General features: G+C 40.5%; 1 protein-coding gene across 1 annotated transcript in view; it reads right to left on the reverse strand.

Annotated features, from left to right (window-relative positions):
* Positions 1-7,110: 7,110 nt before the first annotated feature.
* Positions 7,111-21,589, reverse strand: part of tes (testis derived transcript (3 LIM domains)) — a 44,648-nt gene continuing 30,169 nt past the window's right edge. Inside the window, exons 5-7 of the mRNA XM_063057859.1 lie at positions 13,370-13,585; positions 9,364-9,522; positions 7,111-7,635 (exon numbers count right to left, since the gene is read on the reverse strand). Coding sequence (XP_062913929.1) covers positions 7,444-7,635; positions 9,364-9,522; positions 13,370-13,585 — 567 coding nt within the window. The 3' untranslated portion in view covers positions 7,111-7,443. The remainder of the gene's footprint in view (positions 7,636-9,363; positions 9,523-13,369; positions 13,586-21,589) is intronic.

A 21,589-nucleotide genomic window follows, 5' to 3' on the forward strand; every position in this document is an offset into this window, starting at 1 on the left:
AAACCTATTAACTGTTGAAATGCCTAGATATGGAGAGAATGTTTCTATGGTGGGGGTGTCTAGGACCAGAGGGCACAAACTCAGAGTAAAGGGACGTCCATTTAGAACACAGATGAGGAGGAACATCTTTAGCTAGAGGTGGTGAATCTGTGGAATTCATTGTCACAGATGGCAATGGAGGCCAGGTCATTGGGTATATTTAAGGTAGAGGTTGATAGGTTCTTGTTTTGTTGGGGCATGAAAGGTTACAGGAAGGAGAATGGGGTTGAGAGAAAAAATAGATGAAATAACCTAATTCTGCTCCGATATCTTATGGTCTTATGCTGTACAAGCTCATTGCAGTGTCAATGGATGTTGCACTTATCCCAAGCACTGCATGCTTAATGTGTCTCAACTCAGGAGGGGCTATTTTGCCTTAAACTTACTATACCACAAGTAGTTACCTAGTTAACCTTGGAGCACTGTCAGTCAATAACTTCAGATACACCAAATTGCACTTCTAAAGTATTAAAAACATGAAATGGCTGATGAATTGTCTTAAACTTTTTGGTGCACTTCTTAGAATAATAGAAAATAGTGTTTCATATTAGTCTCATCAATGGGTATTGGTAAGAACAACTATCTACCTTCATCCCCCCCAATATAAAACTGTCATGATCAACCCACACAAAATGCTGTAGGAGCTCAGCAGGTTGGGCAGCATCTATGGAGAGGAATAAGCAATCAATTGTTTGAGCTGAGACCTTTCATCAGGACTCGTTTATTTCTTTCCATAGATGCTGCCCAACCTGCTGAGCTCCTCCAGCATTTTGTGGGTGTTACTCAAGATCTCCAGTATCTGCAGAACCCTCATTTGTTTAAAATCTTCCACGATGCTGGACTAAAATTAGGTATATTAAATTAGGTATATTAAATATAAGCCTAAAGACAGCCTTACAAATTAATACCTATTTTAAGCAACTAAAATTGAAAGTTATTTGTTGTTTGTTATGTGCCGTGTCGTATGACGTGGGCCATCACCGTTTTTCCATGACCATAATTGTTCCTGGCAAATTGTCCGACAGAAGTGGTTTGTCATTGCCTGGGCAGTGTCTTTACAATAGGGGTGGCCCCAGCCATTATTAATAGTCTTCAGAGATAACCTGCCTGGTGTTAGTGATTGCAAAACCAGGACTGATGATCTGCACCAGCTGCTCATACGACCATCCACCACCTTCTCCCGTGGCTTCACGTGACCCTGATTGGGAGTTGTGGGGTGGGGGGGGGGGCGCGTTGCTAAGCAAGTGCTTCACCTTGCTCAAGGCTGCCCTTCAGGCCAGCAAAGGGAAGAAGCGGATCTTTGATGGAGATATTATCTCCACCCTGCCACCATGTGAATAACTGCGTGAATAAAAACAAATCGCAGTTCAGCTGGAATCAAAAAATATTCTGAATGGAGAGATCCATTCTGGTAGTTCACTATAAATGTAACAGCATAAGGATAGCAGCTAGAGTTCATTAACATTCTTCGATCGTTCTCTACTCTCCTTCAACAAACCAACCAGAATGCTTGTTTAGAAATGAAGACCAGAAAGACTGCATTACTTTATGTTCAATCTATAGGTATTAAAGTAGTAGCTGAGGGATGAATATGGGTTATGACAGGATATAGAATTTGCTCATATTGTACCTTCCTTTCTTTTAAATCGTGTTCCTTCATAGACACCTAGGGAACGTGATGGTGGGATTAGAGGCATTCATTGAAGTGCTTTATTATGGATACTACACGCTGCTTCATCAAGGCAGCTGTTGTTAAGAAGTCAAACATTTATAAGAGACTTCTTGTGTCCTTTGTGGGACAGCCAGAAGTACATCACAACCAATTAAGTAGCTCTGAAATATACTCACGTAGGACATATTACGGCCTTTGTTTTGTGTACAGCAGGCTTCTATTGCCAGGCGGTGGTGGGGTGGCATCTGCACCGGGCTTTGAGGCCAGTGGTCCTGGGTTTGAATCTATCCGGTTCCTTGCATGCTTTGCATCTGGGCTAGGCTGAGTTTCGAGCTAACAACTCAGCCTCGGAAAAATACAGACAAATGATAAAGAAATGGCAAAAAAAATGCCACGAGGCGCGAAAAGGAAGAACAACAGGCTACTGTGGTAGCTACAGAAAATCTGCTAATTGTGCTGACTGAGGAAAAACCATTATCCAGATCCACACACATAGACAACAAAAGTACAAATTAGGAGCAAGAACAGGTTATGTAGGTTCTCAGAACAGGTCACGTAGCTCCTCAGAACTGCTGTCATTTAACAGGATCTTGATGGATTTACCGTAACTAACTCCACATTCCTGTTCCATTCTTGATCAAGAATCTTTCTACTCCTACCTTAAAAATATTCAAAGCCTCTGTTTTCACTACCCTTGGGTGGATAGTTCTGAAGAGTTGTGGCACTCAGAGAAAACATTTAATCTCAAATCTATATCCAACGAGTTATCACTAAATTTTAAACAGTGAGCCACTGCTATTAGATCCTCTTATAAGAGGAAATATTCTTTCTACAGCCGAGACAAAATCTGCAGATGCTGGAAATCAAAGTAACATACACAAAATGCTGGAGGAACTCAGGAGGTCAGGCAGCTTCTACGGAAAAGAGTAAACAATCGATATTTACTATTTTCCATGGACAAGAATATGGAAAAGGTCCACATGAAAGTTCTCTACTTAAACATTGACTGTTTACTCTTTTCCATAGATGCTGCCTGGCCTGCTGAGTTCTCTCTACAGTCACTCTATCAAAACCCCTCAGGATCTTATCTGTTTCCTTCAAACTCCTCTTACTCTTCTAAATGCAAGCAAACACAAGATTAGCCCATTGATCTTTCCTTATGCCCATGATACACGTTGTCCAGTTTAGGTATTAGCCCAGTAAAACCTCTGAGGTGTTTACATCTTCCTTAAATAAGCAGACCTATGTCCCAGAACCCCAGATATAGTCTCACCTCTGCCATATATAATTGATGGATAACGCTACTACTTTTGTCAACTGTTTCCACAGATTTAAAGAACAACATTCAATTAGATTTCTTTTTTGCTTACAGCATCCATATACAAATATTTCACAAATCTTGCATTAGGTCCTAGTGGTGGCATCCTGGGGTCCTTTAGGTCCATTTGAAATGAGGGTTCCCAACCTTATATACACTATGGGCCCCTACCCTTAGCCGAAGAGTAGTTGGGAACCCCTGATCTAAAAACAGGCTGGTTTTGGTTAAGTATTTCCTCTGAATCTGAACCTCAAACTGGTATTTGGGTGATGCAGTGTGTAGCCATAAATATCCACATGACAATAATCTTTCAATGCAGTTACTTAAACATTTGGGCAACAGGACACAAAAAGTGCCAAGTGGCCTTTAAATCCCATCTAGCCTTTACCATGACATTTCCCCTTTCTCAGATGGACCAGCTGTCTTTTGAAGTTTCATTCCACCAACTAACATTAATTGAGTAATAATGATTGTTTCTCCAGATTCCAGTATTTGCAGTCTCCAATGTCTTCATGCGTGGGAAGAGAGTTGCTGGCGTGACTGGCCTTCAAGGAAGTGGGTGATGGTCTTGGAACCTTGGTTTGGCTAAACAGAGAGGTATTAGTGTAACACACATAAAAGTTGCTGGTGAACGCAGCAGGCCAGGCAGCATCTCTAGGAAGAGATACAGTCAACGTTTTGGGCCGAGACCCTCTGTCAGGACTAACTGAAAGAAGAGCTAGTAAGAGGTTTGAAAGTGGGAGGGGAAGGGGGAGACCCAAAATGATAGGAGACGACATGAGGGGGAGGGATGGAGCCAAGAGCTGGACAGTTGATTGGCAAAAGAGATATGAGAGGATCATGGGACAGGAGGTCCAGGAAGAAAGACGGGGGGGGGGGAACCAGAGGATGGGCAAGGGGTATAGTCAGAGGGACAGAGGGAGAAAAAGGAGAGAGAGAAAAAGAATGTGTGTAAATAAATAAATAGCAGATCCTCTGCTGTAGAGATGAAGCCTCACTCAGGTTGGAGGAACAACACCTTATATTCCTTCTGGGTAGCCTCCAACCTGATGGCATGAACACTGACTTCTCAAACTTCCGCTAATGCCCTACCTCCTCCTCGTACCCCATCTGTTATTTATTTATATACATTATTTTTTTCTCTCTTCTTTTTCTCCCTCTGTCCCTCTCACTATACCCCTTGCCCATCCTCTGGGTTCCCGCCCCCTTGTCTTTCTTCCTGGACCTCCTGTCCCATGATCCTCTCATATCCCTTTTGCCTATCACCTGTCCAGCTCTTGGCTCCATCCCTCCCCCTCCTGTCTTCTCCTATCATTTCAAATCTCCCCCTCCCCCTCTCAAATCTCTTACTAGCTCTTCTTTCAGTTAGTCCTGAAGAAGGGTCTCGGCCCAAAACGTCAACTGTACCTCTTCCTAGAGATGCTGCCTGGCCTGCTGTGTTCACCAGCAACTTTTATGTGTGTTGCTTGAAATTCCAGCATCTGCAGATTTCCTCGTGTTTGAGGTATTAGCGTCTCATTTTGGCTATTGTTTGTGATAATAGGTTGCAGCAGGAGACCTCAGGAGAAATCTGTTTCTCAGGTGGTTTGCTATATACTTGTTATTGTGGAGAACCATTATTGAATCTGCAAGTCAGAACAAGAACTTGCCTCACTCTGTGGAGGGAGTAAAACAGAGCAAGACTGCTCAGGCTTCAGCCACACAACTGGTTAGATTGCATTATAGTGAGAGATATAAGACATTGAGATCTTGAGAAGCAATACCCTTGGCCCCTGGCTGCACGAAATGAAGGTGTATGGAGCACTGATTAACAAAGCCCAGTGAAAATGGCAGTAGGAGCACATCATCCCTGACTGGTTATGCACAGACAGTGCTGATTCCATAGTGACATCAACAGTCAACTCAGAGCTCAAAGAACTGGAAGTCATCCAGGATCCCAAGAACTTGGTGGTAATTAAAGAGATCAGAAAGATTCTGCAAGGGGGAAACAACAACTTCACACTCCCGGCAGATGGAGTAAAGCAGGAAAGGACTGTTCGAGGCTTCAGCACCATTTCAGGCTCCCTAAGGGGAGAAGGCAGGAGAATGGGGTTAAGAGGGATAACCAATCAGCCATGATGGAATGGCAGAGCAAACTTGATGGACCAAATGGCCTAATTATGTTTCTAGGTCTTACAGTCTAAGGGCAGCTGTTGACTACCCGATTGATTTATAGGCTTCTAATCCCACATCCTCAAATTGCTGAATGAACAGAATTCCACTCACCATCCAGCTTGCTCTTGACTTGACTCTGATTGTCCTGGAACATGGAAGTTCACTAGAACTTACTAGCAAAATCTGACAAGCTACCAGGATGATGACCATTGCACTGCAGTCGTGTGTGGAGACAGCCACACAGTTCACATGAAAGACCAGGCGGCCACACAAACATCTGCTGTCAGGGTGAGCTGGGAGGTTTGTAGAAGTGGTGTGCAAGAACTGTGGTTGTTTGTTACTTGCTACATAACTGTGGCATCATGGGCAACAGGAGGAGATGTTGGAGTAGAAGTGGCTCCAGCAACAAGGTACATTATCTCCTGGATAACCTCTTCAGTGCTTGTATGTGTCAACATTAGTAACCCAATAACCTGCCATTCTCAGAGATGGTGTTTGCTGGAGCTGGATTGAGACACATCTTCAGGAAAGCTGGGCTTTTAGTGTGAGGGGAGAGCACAAAAGACAAAAGCAGTTACAAAATTTGTAAGGTACAACATGTGGGGATTGAGGGGGTGGGCAGAAAAGACACAGAATGGAGAAACCGTTTGCACTTGCCATGTTAGCAGAAGGCACTGTGCCTTTAAGTGTGGTCGCTGAAGCCCGATTTCCCAGCCTCCACAGGCATTCGGCCAAAACAATGTGCTGGCTCTGTGCCCAACTCATGACAGTGAGCCGTAAACAGCCGCTTAGCGGGGGTGCGCAAGAGAAAAGGATCTGCATTTTGTATCTTTCAATCTTCGTAGTTATAATGTACTCTCCAGCTCTATTCACAGAGATGTCAAAACCTATACACAAATCTGCCACAAATAGTATTGTAAATAAACAGGCAAGTGGTTAGAAATGCCCAGCGTGAAATAAAAGTGAGGCAAGACACTGGAGATAACCCTTCAACACTTCTATGAAAATATATAGCCTACCAGATCTTTACACTGACAGTGTAAATGAGGCTTCTGTTTAACATTTTATGGGTCAAATACACTCATTGTAACTCAGATGGCATCTTGCTTGGCCTGGTTCTGTGCTGGATTACTATGACTATCTGAAAAATGAGCGCATTAAAGCAGTATCCCTGCTCATCTGGAGGATCAACGTCAATTTTAGTGCTCACTCTACTGGTGAGAAGATTTGATCTGGAGTAATTCAAACTTGGAGGAAAGAGCAACACGAACAAAATGCTGGAGGAACTCAACAGATCAGGCGGCATCTATGGAAATGAACAGATAGTTTTGAAGTTTCAGGCTGAGAACTTTCTTCACGACAGAGAAGGAAGGGGGAAGATGTCAGAGTAAAAAGGTGGGGGTGGCAGGGAAAGGAAGCTAGCTGGAAGGTGATAGGTGAAGCCAGATGGTAGGAAAGGTCAGGGGGTAGAAAAGAAATCTGATAGGAGAGGAGAGTGGACCACAGGAGAAAGGGGAGGAGGAGGAGATCCAGGAGGAAGTAACAGGCAGATAAGAGGAGGTAAAATGTCAAAGTGGAAAATAGGAGGAAGGGGAGAGAATTTTTTTTAAACTGGAAGGAGAAATTGAGAAATTGCCATCGGGTTGGGGGCTACCCGGATGGAATACAAGGTGTTTCTCCTCCACCGAGGGTGGCCTCACCTTGGCATAGGTGGTGGCCATGGACCAACATGTCAGAACAGGAATGGGAATGGGAATTACAACACTTGTCCGCTGGGAAGCCCCACTTGGGGCGGACGGTGTGGAGGTGCTCGACGAAGCAGAGTGCTGTTTGCAGGTGTGTTTTAGGTCTTAAGCCCAGCAGAGCAACTCATGTCTAGATTGCAGAACACGTAGGGAGAAAGAAACATATCAATTGAAATTGTGTTTATCAACTGAAATTTTATTTAAGCAAAAAGGAAATACAAAAGGTACATTTTGTACTACTGAGTAACAAAAAGGAACGTCATTTCTTATATTTTTATAAATGTGGTTTCCAGCTTTGATCTTCAGAACAAAGATGCTTTGCATAAAATAAGTGGTTTTACAGGAGGTGATTTCACTAACAAATTCTCTAGTTACAATCATGCAAAACCTATTACTTTGATTGGCACATACTTTCATTTTGAAATCAGAGTAATTCCTCAATTCACAACCTATCAGTACCAGAAGTTAGAATTCGCAAACAAGATACCACACTTGGCATTTAATTGTGCCTCTGCTTAAGACATCAACTTCTTCTTGCAGTCCACTGAACAGAACAACATTGCCTCCACTGGCATGAACTTCTGGCCAATCAGGCACTTGCCACAGCAGGAGCACAGGAAGCACTCCGAGGTGGCATGCCAGTTGTGGTTTCCATATGTAACACGCTGAGCCTCTGGATCAATGACATTATGACAGGCTTGGCACACCTAAAGGAAAAGATTGACGCAAATAATGAAATAGTCACTGCACAGCTTATTGTCTTCATTCTGAAGATTCGATACGTGGCATTTAGTAGCATGCAGCTGTTTTTTTTTAAAAAAGATATTTACTTCTCATCTGCATTCTCACAGATTCTTCCCCTTTGCCATCTGATTTCTGAATGGGCATTGAACCCACGAACGAACATTACCTCACTACTTTTTTTAAAATTTCTATTTTTGCACTACGTATTTTCCCAGGTGTTCATTTCAAGGTTGTGGCCACAGAGCAATGGCATTCAAAAATTGAGTATTACAGATAATCAGAGCTGGTACCCGTTACAAATTTAGGACAAACAAGGAAGTGCCATTGTTTAATACTGGGTCAATTCCATCCCATGCTTTGGCCTTTTGCACTAGTTTTCTTTCTACGCAATATTTAACTGCAAAGAATGATCCCGCACACCTTCCAGATAATGTCTGACCACTATATCTTTACACTTCCTCCAGGCAAATAGGACTAGCTTAGATGGGAATCTTGGTCCAGCTGGACTGAACAGCCTATTCCCCTGTTGTGCATCTCTATGTACCTACACGGAACAGATCATTATACCAGATTTATGATAAAACACTAAAATAATGTTGTCTTTTTTAAAAACAACCTTTTCCATGTACTGAAAAATCCAACCTGAACTTATCTAATGTTTATACTTGATAGTAGGTTAGCAGGGTGGAGATCCTTCTCTACCAAAGGAACTGCATGGCATTCCTTCCCTCCGTTATCCTGCAGATCACTCTTGGGCAAGGTCTAGCACCTACTTACCCCCTGATCAGGGTCACTTGAAGCCATGGGAGCAGGTGGTGAATGCTTGTATGAGCAGTTGGGTGCATATCACAAGTCCTGGTTATGCAACCACTGATGCCAAACAATATCTGATAACGACTGAGGTCATCTGTCTTGTAAAGACACTGCCCAGAAGGCAGCAATGGCAAACCACTTCTATAGAAAAATTTACAAAAGGACAATCATGGTCAAGACCATGATCACCCATATCATGATACTTAATCATCATCAAGTGCCATGCCCAGTTTGAGCTTTGACTGCCATGGCCCACATACTCCTGTTTTGGGTCAAGTGGATCAATTCATTGGTATTCATTTACAGTTCTCTGGCTGCTGTCTCCATCATCATTTGTCTTTGTCTTCCTCCTCCTTTCTTCCCTTCAATCGTTCCCATAATTACTGTGTATTCTAACTTCTCTTTCCTAATCACACGTCCAATGAAGTTACGTTGCCTTTTCATGATCTCATACATTATTTCTCTTTTTGCGCTTGTTCTGTTCATGAATCCTTGTTAGATATTCATAATACTTAATAGTATTTTTAATTATGCATTATATCCTACATAAGAATTGCAGTTAATTAGGTAAGGTATCAGAGGGGAAACAAAGAATATCTTTTTTTTAAATATGGAATCATTAGGATATAAACTGCTGTCTAATATGACTTATTAAAAAAAAATCAACTTTTATGAAGTAAAAGACTGGGAAATAACCGTTGAAGAGAACCAATTCGACAGCTCTTTGGAGAGCTGAATCATTGGTCCAAATTGTTGACTCCTGTGCTAGTTGATGACAGTGCATCATTTAACTGAAGTGAAGTTAACTGAAAAGCCTTCATTTCTCAAGAGCAGGATCAACCTTCAATAAGATGCAACTTTCTGATGAGATACATTACCACAGCATGAAACTTCACATAGCAAGGTCTGCAGACAGGTTTCTCGTTCACCATCACATAGATTTCTCCGGCGAGAACAGAGTCACATTCAAAACAGCAGAAGTGCTTCAAGTGCCAGTTCTGCCCTTCAGCCTGGGTATATTCATTGCTGAATATCAGCTGGGGAACAAGAAAGATAGCAATAACAAGAGCAGTGAATTCAACTCATTGTGATTAATTAAGGAGTTATTACAAAGAACAGAATTACCGCACTACAAGTTCTAGAATGAAAAAAACTCTAATTTGATTAATTCATAATCTTTAGTGTGCCAGTGTAATAGGCATTGTTTCTATCTTTTTACTTTTAGACCAAAACAACCATTATTAAAAACCAGATAAGACAGAATATTGTTGGAAATGGGAAGGTGTCTACTGAAACAAAAAAGTAGTTTGCAAATTAAATCCTAATGCACTGTAGGAATCACAGTAACAGGGACTGGCCTTGATGACAGGATGCCTGTGTCCATTATTCTGTCAACACAGGTACAAAAATTTGACACTGCTTTATTGAGCCACGGAAAGCCAGTGAAGTACATCCAGCTTCAAGAGGTTTGGTTCTCAGATTTTGATGGGTATTATTACTAAACAGAATTGAACCACTTTGCTGTCTGTATTGACTGGATTTGGAGCATTTTCTGGAAATGGACTATGGCACCTATTGTTTTGGTGAAAGAATTTGCATTCTGGTCAAGCACAATTAAGTTAATCATTAGTCACAGGCCTTCAAGTTGAACTTAATGGTATTGATCGACTATAATGATTTACAACAAGTTTAGGAGTCTCACAACAAGAATAAAGTAGAATTGTGAGCAAGATAAACAGATTCTATCCTCATTTTAAAAATTATATTCCATGAAAATTTTTTTCACTGGAACTCCAGATCTCCCAGCTTTTAATTTCAAGTTAGTGATGTGGCAGGTTTGAGTGGCACATGGTAAAGTGCAAATCAGTGAGCCAAAAAGCTTCAAAACTAGGTCATCAGACCAATGGGCAGATGAAAAGAACATGCACTACACTGCCACCTACAGTCCAAGGCTAGAACTGAACCACCAGAAGAAAATGGGGAAAAAAAAGATTCTTAGGTTTTTAAATCTGAAAATTTGAGGTGTTACAGAAAACACCAAGCCATGAATCTGCATCTCCTGTGGCACTGCAGTCTTCGAGAAGAATAAGACAGTAGTAGGAGGGGCAAAGCACTTTTACGGAAGGGTGTCTGGAAAAAATATTTGTAAATGTAGTTTTTATATTTACATTGCAGATCTGTGTAAATAAATCTCTCTACATAATAGAGCAACTAGTTACATTTACTGGTCACCTGATTGGTCTCTTTCATAGGATCGGGTAAAATTTATTTGCCAAATACACACTCTTTTATTGTTAAGTGTTCCGTTTAAGCATTCAATAAAAAAAACTTTAATCTATTGAATTTGACCATTATATTTGTCTACAATTTTGTTCATAAACACATAAATAAAATAGTATTGTGCTTTCAGGTTTAAAATATTAATAACATGTATTTAAGGAAAATAAAATTACAAATTAATTGAATTTCTTCCTCTTCAACCAAATCTATGGATAACTTTCATTCTAACTATGGCCAGTGAAAAGGTAGGAAATTCGATTAATGTAGAGTATACTTAATGTGCACACCACCATACGTTCTTCTTTCATGATTACCTCAGCAATAAAGTTAACATATGCATACTTGCTTTAGATGTTTTAGACTTTTTCCCAAAAAAAACAATTGAACTCAGATTATAACAATGGCTTCCCTGTGGATTTTGACTATGAGTAATTTTCCACTGATATAAGAGTTTAGGAAAGGTCAAGTCTTGCAATCAACAGGTTCTTGCACGCTATGTGAGTAGCCAGTCATTCAAGGGACCGATACATGGGGGAGCTACAGCTTGCTATCTGAATTCACCAGAAGGCCATAATCACAAGTACCTGTCCAAGAACTCTAATAACTGATGAAGTAGGCAGTTAAAATGCTTTCTGTAGCAAAACTCAATTATTCCCCCCCCAAAAAAAATATGCAAGTAATCCTACTTCAAATCCCTTTTTAGTAAAAAAAATGCATAATAGTAGAAAATTGAATTATGTAATCCAAGCTACTTTCATAAATAGGAAATCCATCACAATTTCAACTTTTGACTTCCCACTTTTGAATAGACTGTATAGCTCAATATTTTCCATTTAGCTCTGGCAAGGCACTTTTCCTCACATGTGGACGACTCTCTAGTCTGCAAAAAACTCAATTTAAAGACATTATTTCTTTGCAATGCTATTTGAAGCAAGTAGAAGTCACTTAACAGACCTTGTTTACTGAAGTTCTAACTGTACAGTTGATCTGTGGTCTCCTACCTGGACAGGTGACCTGTGGGTTAAGGAGCCAGCTACGTGATCTGTTCATGTTGGAGTGCGTCTTAACGTTTTGCATTCCATTTTAAAGTTCAAAAAGGGTTAAAGTAGTATATTGGCAGCTATGTATATTCAGTTTCGCTGCAGAATATCATAAGAATTTAACTTTGTGTACAGTATACTATTTGGGGGGGGGAATAATTGAGTTTTGCTACAGAAAGCATTTTAACTGCCTACTTCATCAGTTATCAGAGTTCTTGGACAGGTACTTGTGATTATGGCCTTCTGGTGAAATCAGATATCTGGTGATATCATATGTGAAAGCCACCAAAGTTGTCCATTAAATGGGCAGACTATTAGCAAGTTTTGGTTAAGGCACCAAAGTGAAATACAACACCTTCCTATTGTGTTGTAACAAATGAGAAATAGCAAAGTTTCATATTCTGTGGAAACTGGCCCTCTCCCTGCTCACTTATTTACTTATGTAAAGACACATCCTGTGGCTACAGCCTAACGTGCAATCTGACTTGTTCAAGTTCAAATGATCATGAGGTGAACTACATATAGTGCACACTCAGCTATATGGCAACTCAGAGCAGAAATTTTACGCATACTCAATTGAAAAATCACAACCAAAATTTGACACTATTTTTCCCTCAGTTTCTATAAGAAAAAAAGTAAATAAAATGCACAAGAAAAACAGAATTTGGTTTGTTTTATGGAAAATTGTGAAACTCAAAAGCTTTTTTCCTAGGAACACAACTTCCCTATTATTCAGGGTAGGGATGGTTGGAGGTGTATCAGACAATAAGGAGTTAAGTTTGATCCACACAGAACCGCCCTCCCACCCACCCCCGATACTGTACACAAAGTTAAATTCTTATGAACAGAGAACAAGGATCACTTGAAGAAACGGCTCGTCAAAAGGGGCAAGAGACATGTTCTTAAAAACCCAGCAAGTTCCCCCATAGGAGTTTTCAATAACCTGTAGCATATTTTAAGCTTCTAAGATCCTTAACTTTTGATTTGTTACCCTTTCAGAAGTGGAGGAAACTTGAGCAAAAGATAAACAAATAGTTTCATTGTATGTAGAATTTCTGATTTAAAAAAAAACATCGATACCTCCCCAGGAACACATTGTCGAGTTTCTGTCACCTCAGTTGCAGCTGGAGTGAATATCTCAGGCATTTTAAGGTTTTATTGCGGGGTTCCATATACACTTATGACCTTCATCCTTTTAAAAATGAACTGCTTTTGAGAAGAATTTAGAAAGTTTGCAGCACTGCATTGGCATACAAATTAATTTTGCTGCACCTAAGTGGCAATCTAATTCACAACTGTGCTGCATTTCTAAATTTGAAGAGTAAGATTATAGCTAGAGGCAGCTATTTCACATCTTGTGTCAAGAGACGGACTGGATCTTATTGACTGCTAGAAGAATGGCAAAAGTAAAAGGAACTCAAAAAAAATTCTATCTTCATATGGATTCTTACTGCTCTTAAAAAGTCTAAATAATTCAGTGGATTTCTCTGATACAAAATATAGTGAGGGTATATTGAAGTTGCACATTTTCATCTGCTTTTCCAAAGACCATTTATTTTCTTACCTCGTCACAGCCAGCACAACGTGGTTTTTCGGTGTCACAGTAGTGACGGCCACAGTACAGCTTGCCCTTCTTCCAAAAATAGATCATATCCACGAGAAGTTCGCTGCAGACGCAGCATACAAAGCAAGCAGGATGCCACAGCTTGTCATAGCCAGCCCGCTCTGCATACACAGCTGGGTCACCCTTCTTCATGTTCAGCTTGCAACGGAAGCATGCCTGGAATAAGGACGAAAAGTCTGCAATTTAATAACCAGAGTCCAGAAAATAGCTAGATCTGTTACAGTGCAGAAATAAAATTAAAGATTTCAGATACAAAACTCAGGTGTGATAGGGCCACTTAATTTATCAAATTCCAGATATAGACATCTACAAGCATGAATGCACAATTAAAAAAAAATGTAACACAAAATGCTGTCGGAACTCAGCAGATCAGGTTGTATCTATGGAGATGAATAAACAGTCAACATTTTGAGCCAAAACTCTTCTTCAGGTCACAGCAGTTCAGGCAATATTTGTGGAAAGAAAGATTTCAGTTTAGGTCAAAATGCTTCTTTGGCATGCTATTGAATCACAAGGAGGGACCATGGGGAAAACTAACTAGCAATGACTAATTTTATCTTTACCAACCATAAATTTGAACAGAAATTAATGGAGAAAGATCAAAAGTTATCAAAGGAACGATTCAACCCAAAATGTGAACTTGTTTCTCTTTCCACAGAAATGCAAGAGATCCTGCAGATGCCGGAAATCAAGAGCAACAGAGAGAAAATGCTTTAGGAACTCAGCAGGCCAGGCCACATCTATGGAGAGGAATAAACACACGACGTTTTGGGCCAAAACCCATTCATTTGGCCTACAATTTTCTACAGTCTTTAAACAGAGCAACAACATTGGCTATACTCCAGTCTACTGGTCTGTGGATAAGGAGGATATAAAGTTCTATTACGCCCCCAGAAATCTCCTTTCTTGCCCCTCCCAGCCACCTGCGATAGACTTCATCAGGCCCTTCTATGTCTGTGAAGATTACCCTGCTGATATCATTTATTGAAAATGGGTTATGAATCAGCTATAATCTTAATATCATTAGAAAAATTAGAATTTTATCTGCTTTTATAGTCAAACACAGAACCAATCGTATTGCAGAGTGTCAAACCTAGTCTTAACAATCCACAGCATATCAAGCCAACTATCTTTAAAAGGTGAGTCAAACAAAAATGCTGAATGAAGTGGTTTAGTAAATGAGTCACTAAATGTTCCATTTTAACAAAGAAACCAAAATATTTTCCCAGGTGTTTATAGGGAAAGAATAATGAAGTGGAAAGCATGAAGATCAAATACTAAAATACAGTAAATAATTTGAATGTATCATAAAATGGGCCAATCCACAGCCTTTTTGCTATAAACAGAATATTGTTATAAATTCAATGCAAAAGGTTTTAATAAATATTAGAAGCAATCTTACAAGAAAGCATTATTCACATAAACAATTGAAGCCTCATTAAACCAGAATAACATTAAAAGCAAGAGATGTGGCTCCCTAACCAGTAATTCATGGTGTACTTCCACAAAAATTGTGTTGACCTTGGAGGGAACAATTTGTCAGGTATCTCACTTGTTTGAAGAATGGCTCATTCTGATGAAATAATTGTGGTTTGTGAAAATGGAATTGTTCGTGTTCTACTTCTTTATGAACTTCATAAACTAGTTCAGCAGAAGTCAATAAATCTGGATCCATTATCTAGCATAAAAACTTTCACTACGTCCACACCTTAAAGCCATGCACTGAAGGAAAATCACAACAGATGTTGAAACAAAGCAACCTATTAATTCTGGAAGAGCTCTCTCGCAGGCTAATGATGAATTTGTTTTCCCAAGTCGAAAGGCTAACTGCAAAGAAAATAATGGAAACAATGTCATGCATCCAAATCCCAAAGAACATGGATCCTGTTTAAAAGATGAGGTCAGTTTCCACTAAAACTTTGACCCGATCGCATGAAGATAACATCAGTTAAATTCAAAAACCAATATTTAAAGAAACATTTCTGCTATTAATCTTCATACTTTTAAGTTGTTCACGTACACCATTTTGCTAGATTTGCATGAATTGTAGTTGAAAATATTGAATCCGAGTGAAAATAAATTCAGGGAACATATAGCTAAAATTACAAAGGGTGTGAATAGAAATTTGCTTGGACCTTTGGACCTTCATATTTTACTCACCAATTCCTACTTATCATGAAATGGAATGGATTGATTCATCAGAAAGTGAGTGACGCTCTCCCTCTGCTGTCCAGTGGTTGTAAATACTACTGACTGAGATAGGAAATGCAGCACTAAATTTGTTCAGACATTCAGAATACAGGTAAAGAAATGGCTTCAGGTAAAGACCAAGTTAGCTGAATCAACAGCAGAATATGGCACAAAAATATCAGAAGATTAAAATTATTATTTTTTTTAAACTCTTGTTTTGCACGAGTTGTTTACACTATTGGTCAAGTAATTAAAATACCAGAAAAGTGCCCTTTTCAAAAAAAAAAGCACATTTGAGCATCTTGTAGAGCCATAGAAAAGTACAGCACAGAAAGAGGCTCTTCAGCCCATCTAATCCAAACCATTTAAACTGCCTAGACCCATCGACCTGCACCGGGCCATAGCCCTCCATACCCCTGTCATCCATATACCTATCCAAACTTCTCTCAAATGTTGAAAACAAGCTCGCATGCATCATTTGCGCTGGCAGCTCACTCCACACTCACGGTCCTCTGAGTGAAGAAGCTTCCCCTCATGTTCCCCTTATACTCTTCATCTTTATTAACCCATGACCTCTAGTTGGAGTGCCATCCAACCGCAGTGGAAAAAGCCTCGGTGTATTTCTCCTATCTATTGTTTCCACCCGCCCCCCCCACTCTCTATTTTGTACACCTCTATCAAATCTCCCCTCAAATCTTCTACATATCAGGGAACAAATATAGTCAACAGAAATTGCCAAGTGCATCCGTTAATATTGCCACTTGTTCATTGATCCATCTATTTCTCAATTAGTGAGATGTGCAAGTGATTAGGTGTTGTCGAACTTCTGCCCTGCAACTGATGGGACCTGTAAGGATTATTTGGCATCCATGATTCAATTTATACTTGTACCCACAACTTCAACATTGCAAAGGGATGGAAGTGTTTTGCAGAATTGATAAGTGGGCAAAATTTCATTGCAAACCATATAAGGAGAAATCAGAGTAGCTGTGCAAAAAAAATTGATTCAAGCAGCTTTTAAGTAGCAGCTGAGGGAAAAAAGATTGGCTTAAGAGACTGGAGTAACTAAAATTGGCACTGCTCAAGAGCGCAGCATCGCAGCCCAGGTGACTTAGAGGGCTGTGCAGCTGGAGAGAAGTTGCAGAAAACTGTGATCAGTCAGGGCGTGAAAGGGTGTGGGGAGAAGGGGAGAAATGGATTAGCCATCATGAAATGGCGGGGAGAATGATCCGAATAGCCTAATTCTGCTCCAATCTTGTAGTTTTTTTTGATATTCATTTTTTGTAGTTGCTTAAAAGATATGTGCATTAATAGCATTTTAATTCTCAAAGGACTCGATGCAAGTTTAAAAAAAAGAGCATTCTTAACAGACCATGAGAACTGACCATTACTTAGTTAGTTGTGCATTGTACTGTGGAGAGGGCTAGCGGAGAATTGGGCAAACGTCTTGACAGAAAGAGCTGGTTATTTCAGGCCCTGCTAAAAATGGGCATGGCAAGAACGTTTTCTGCATCTGGCAACACTTCATCACTTCAGCAACTCAAAAATGCTTTACTGGATCCAAATCAAACTGGAACTCCCAAGAGGCTGAGAGTGTATTTTCCAACATAAAATCCTGGGACTAGCTGTTCTACCATACAAAGGTACACACAGTAAACTGGATTCATGGAACGCTGTGTGGACTGGCTTTCTCATGGCCATAAACGAGTTGCAGATGCATTACCAAACACTTTGGTTGTGTTTTACATGGTGGTGGTTTGGATCTGTCTACCTTGGGCTGATGTATCTGAACATGGAAGAGCCTAATGCAGTTTACAAATCAAATCGCGCTGCATACAAAAAAAAGTTGCCACGCATTTGAATTCTCAGCACAGGTGTTTGTATGTAGCTACTCATCTAAGGCAGTGACAATGTGGAGGTACGTCTCCATCAAAGGAGGTTTAGGCACTCCTCCCCTCCACTAGCCTACAGGGTTAGCTGCAGCATCTGCTTTGCACCCAGATCAGGGTCATGTGAAGCCATGAGAACAGGTGGTAGATGGTTCATGAAACCCTAAGACATAGGAGCAGAATTAGGGGATTCAGCACATTGAGTCTGCTCTGCCATTCCACCATAGAAACATAGAAAATAGATGCAGGAGTAGGCCATTTGGCCCTTCGGCCCTGCACCGCCATTTATTATGATCATGGCTGATCATCCAACTCAGAACCCTGCCCTAGCCTTCCCTCCATACCCCCTGACCCCCGTAGCCACAAGGGCCATATCTAACTCCCTCTTAAATATAGCCAATGAACTGGCCTCAACTGTTTCCTGTGGCAGAGAATTCCACAGATTCACCACTCTCTGTGTGAAGAGCTTTTTCCTAATCTCGGTCCTAAAAGGCTTCCCCTCTATCCTCAAACTGTGACCCCTCGTTCTGGACTTCCCCAACATCGGGAACAATCTTCCTGCATCTAGCCTGTCCAATCCCTTTAGGATCTTATACGTTTCAATTAGATCCCCCCTCAATCTTCTAAATTCCAACGAGTACAAGCCCAATTCATCCAGTCTTTCTTCATATGAAAGTCCTGCCATCCCAGGAATCAATCTGGTGAACCTTCTTTGTACTCCCTCTATGGTAAAGATGTCTTTCCTCAGATTAGGGGACCAAAACTGCACACAGTACTCCAGGTGTGGTCTCACCAAGGCCTTGTACAACTGTAGTACCTCCCTGCTCCTGTACTCGAATCCTCTCGCTATAAATGCCAGCATACCATTCGCCTTTTTCACCGCCTGCTGTACCTGCATGCCCACTTTCAATGACTGGTGTATAATGCCACCCAGGTCTCATTGCACCTCCCCTTTTCCTAATCGGCCACCATTCAGATAGTAATCTGTTTTCCTATTTTTGCCACCAAAGTGGATAACTTCACATTTATCCACATTAAATTGCATCTGCCATGAATTTGCCCACTCACCCAACCTATCCAAGTCACCCTGCATCCTCTTAGCATCCTCCTCACTGCTAACACTGCCACCCAGCTTCGTGTCATCCGCAAACTTGGAGATGCAGCATTTAATTCCCTCATCCAAGTCATTAATATATATTGTAAACAACTGGGGTCCCAGCACTGAGCCTTGTGGTACCCCACTAGTCACCGCCTGCCATTCTGAAAAGGTCCCGTTTATTCCCACTCTTTGCTTCCTGTCTGCTAACCAATTCTCCACCCACACCAATACCTTACCCCCAATACCGTGTGCTTTAAGTTTGCACACTAATCTCCTGTGTGGGACCTTGTCAAAAGCCTTTTGAAAATCCAGATATACCACATCCACTGGCTCTCCCCTATCCACTCTACTAGTTACATCCTCAAAAAAATTCTATGAGATTCGTCAGACATGATTTTCCTTTCACAAATCCATGCTGACTTTGTCCGATCATTTCACCGCTTTCCAAATGTGCTGTTATCACATCCTTGATAACTGACTCCAGCAGTTTCCCCACCACCGACGTTAGGCTAACCGGTCTATAATTCCCCGGTTTCTCTCTCCCTCCTTTTTTTAAAAAGTGGGGTTACATTAGCCACCCTCCAATCCTCAGGAACTAGTCCAGAATCTAACGAGTTTTGAAAAATTATCACTAATGCATCCACTATTTCTTGGGCTACTTCTTTAAGCACTCTAGGATGCAGACCATCTGGCCCTGGGGATTTATCTGCCTTCAATCCCTTCAATTTACCTAACACCACTTCCCTACTAACATGTATTTCGCTCAGTTCCTCCATCTCACTGGACCCTCTGTCCCTTACTATTTCTGGAAGATTATTTATGTCCTCCTTAGTGAAGACAGAACCAAAGTAATTATTCAATTGGTCTGCCATGTCCTTGCTCCCCATAATCAATTCACCTGTTTCTGTCTGCAGGGGACCTACATTTGTCTTTACCAGTCTTTTCCTTTTTACATATCTATAAAAGCTTTTACAATCCGTTTTTATGTTCTCTGCCAGTTTTCTCTCATAATCTTTTTTCCCCTTCCTAATTAAGCCCTTTGTCCTCCTCTGCTGAACTCTGAATTTCTCCCAGTCCTCAGGTGAGCCACTTTCTCTGGCTAATTTGTATGCTTCTTCTTTGGAATTGATACTATCCCTAATTTCTCTTGTCAGCCACGGGTGCACTACCTTCCTTGATTTATTCTTTTGCCAAACTGGGATGAACAATTGTTGTAGTTCATCCATGCAACCTTTAAATGCTTGCCATTGCATATCCACCGTCAACCCTTTAAGTGTCATTTGCCAGTCTATCTTAGCTAATTCACGTCTCATACCTTCAAAGTCACCCCTCTTTAAGTTCAGAACCTTTATTTCTGAATTAACTATGTCACTCTCCATCTTAATGAAGAATTCCACCATATTATGGTCACTTTTACCCAAGGGGCCTCTCACGACAAGATCGCTAATTAACCCTTCCTCATTGCTCAAAACCCAGTCCAGAATATCCTGCTCTCTAGTTGGTTCCTCAACATGTTGGTTCAAAAAACCATCCCGCATACATTCCAGGAAATCCTCTTCCTCAGCACCTTTACCAATTTGGTTCACCCAGTCTACATGTAGATTGAAGTCACCCATTATAACTGCTGTTCCTTTATTGCACACATTTCTAATTTCCTGTTTAATGGCTGATCCCGGATTGTACTCAACCCCATGCACCTGCCTTCTCGCCATCCTTTGATGCCCTGACCGATCGGGAAATTGGTCATATGAACAGTTGGTGCATATTACAAGTCCTGGTTATGTGACCACTGACACTCCAGCAGACTATTGACTCCAGAGTATTGATAATGGCTGGGGTCACCCATTTTGTAAAGTCACTGCTCAGAAGGTGCCAATGGCAAACCACTTCTGTAGAAAAATTTGCCAAGTACAATTGTGGTTATGGAGAGACCATGGTTGCCTATGTCACATGACATGGCACATAACAAATGAACTAATCAAAGACAGGAGAGATACGGTACAAAGTTAAAAGCAGAGTAGTACATGTATGCTTCATTTTATCATGTTAGCTAATGCATTCTGTTCATTTCAAGAGTCTTCCATGCGATTCAGGTTTATAAACACACTGCTTCTTCAGTGCAATTATTCTCCTCCCAACATTCAGAATTAAACAATATGTACAAGGACAAGAGGGGATTAATTTCTTTCAATGGTTAAGCCAACACAATATAGTGAAAACAAGCGGATGGTTCCTTCAGGTCTTAAGTACTTGGACAAAAAGATTTGAGGCATATTTGGAAATGTTCATTCAAACCATTTTCAGTTTTAAATGTTTATCACTGGAGGGATAAAATGACTCAAGGTATTGGACTCATAAGCTGTATCCTGTTATTTTTTTTCCCTGAAAAATAAGAGTGTTGAAAATGCCAGACCAGATTACATCAGTAAATGTAGATTACAGAGAGCTATTTGGAATCAGGAATACAAGGGAACTGAATTTGTTCAATGGTGTAAAACTGGAGATGAGAGTTCAACGGCTCAGAAATATGTGGAAGGTTCAAGTACATATGCCTTTTGTGGAAAGCTATCACTGACAAAGTTGAGAAAAGAGCAACTATTTTCATCACAAACTGCTGGCAAAAAGACAAGAAAACCCACTGCTAAGCAACATTTTGCTCTTTTTTAAAAAAAATCCTCTAGGCAAGAAATAAACAAACATTTTATAAAAATTCCTACATTCCCCAAAGCACTTATCTCATTCATGGATATCGTCCATAGCAATTCTTTTGTGATCTATTGTTCGGTTAATGCTTATACTTAAATCATAACACAAATCAAGATGTCAGCCATCACTTTTGATACAATTTTCAATGAAAATAAAATAGAAATAGAGAAAGGAAATCCCACATTTAAACTTTTAATTAAGGGTAGGAATTGATCCTTTCTTATGAATGATCTATCTGCAACATGATAGCCTATGTCCTATGAAATTTAGTGCCTG

This window comes from Mobula hypostoma, chromosome 9 (assembly GCF_963921235.1).
Source record: "Mobula hypostoma chromosome 9, sMobHyp1.1, whole genome shotgun sequence".
In the NCBI taxonomy this organism is placed as follows: Eukaryota; Metazoa; Chordata; class Chondrichthyes; order Myliobatiformes; family Myliobatidae; genus Mobula; species Mobula hypostoma.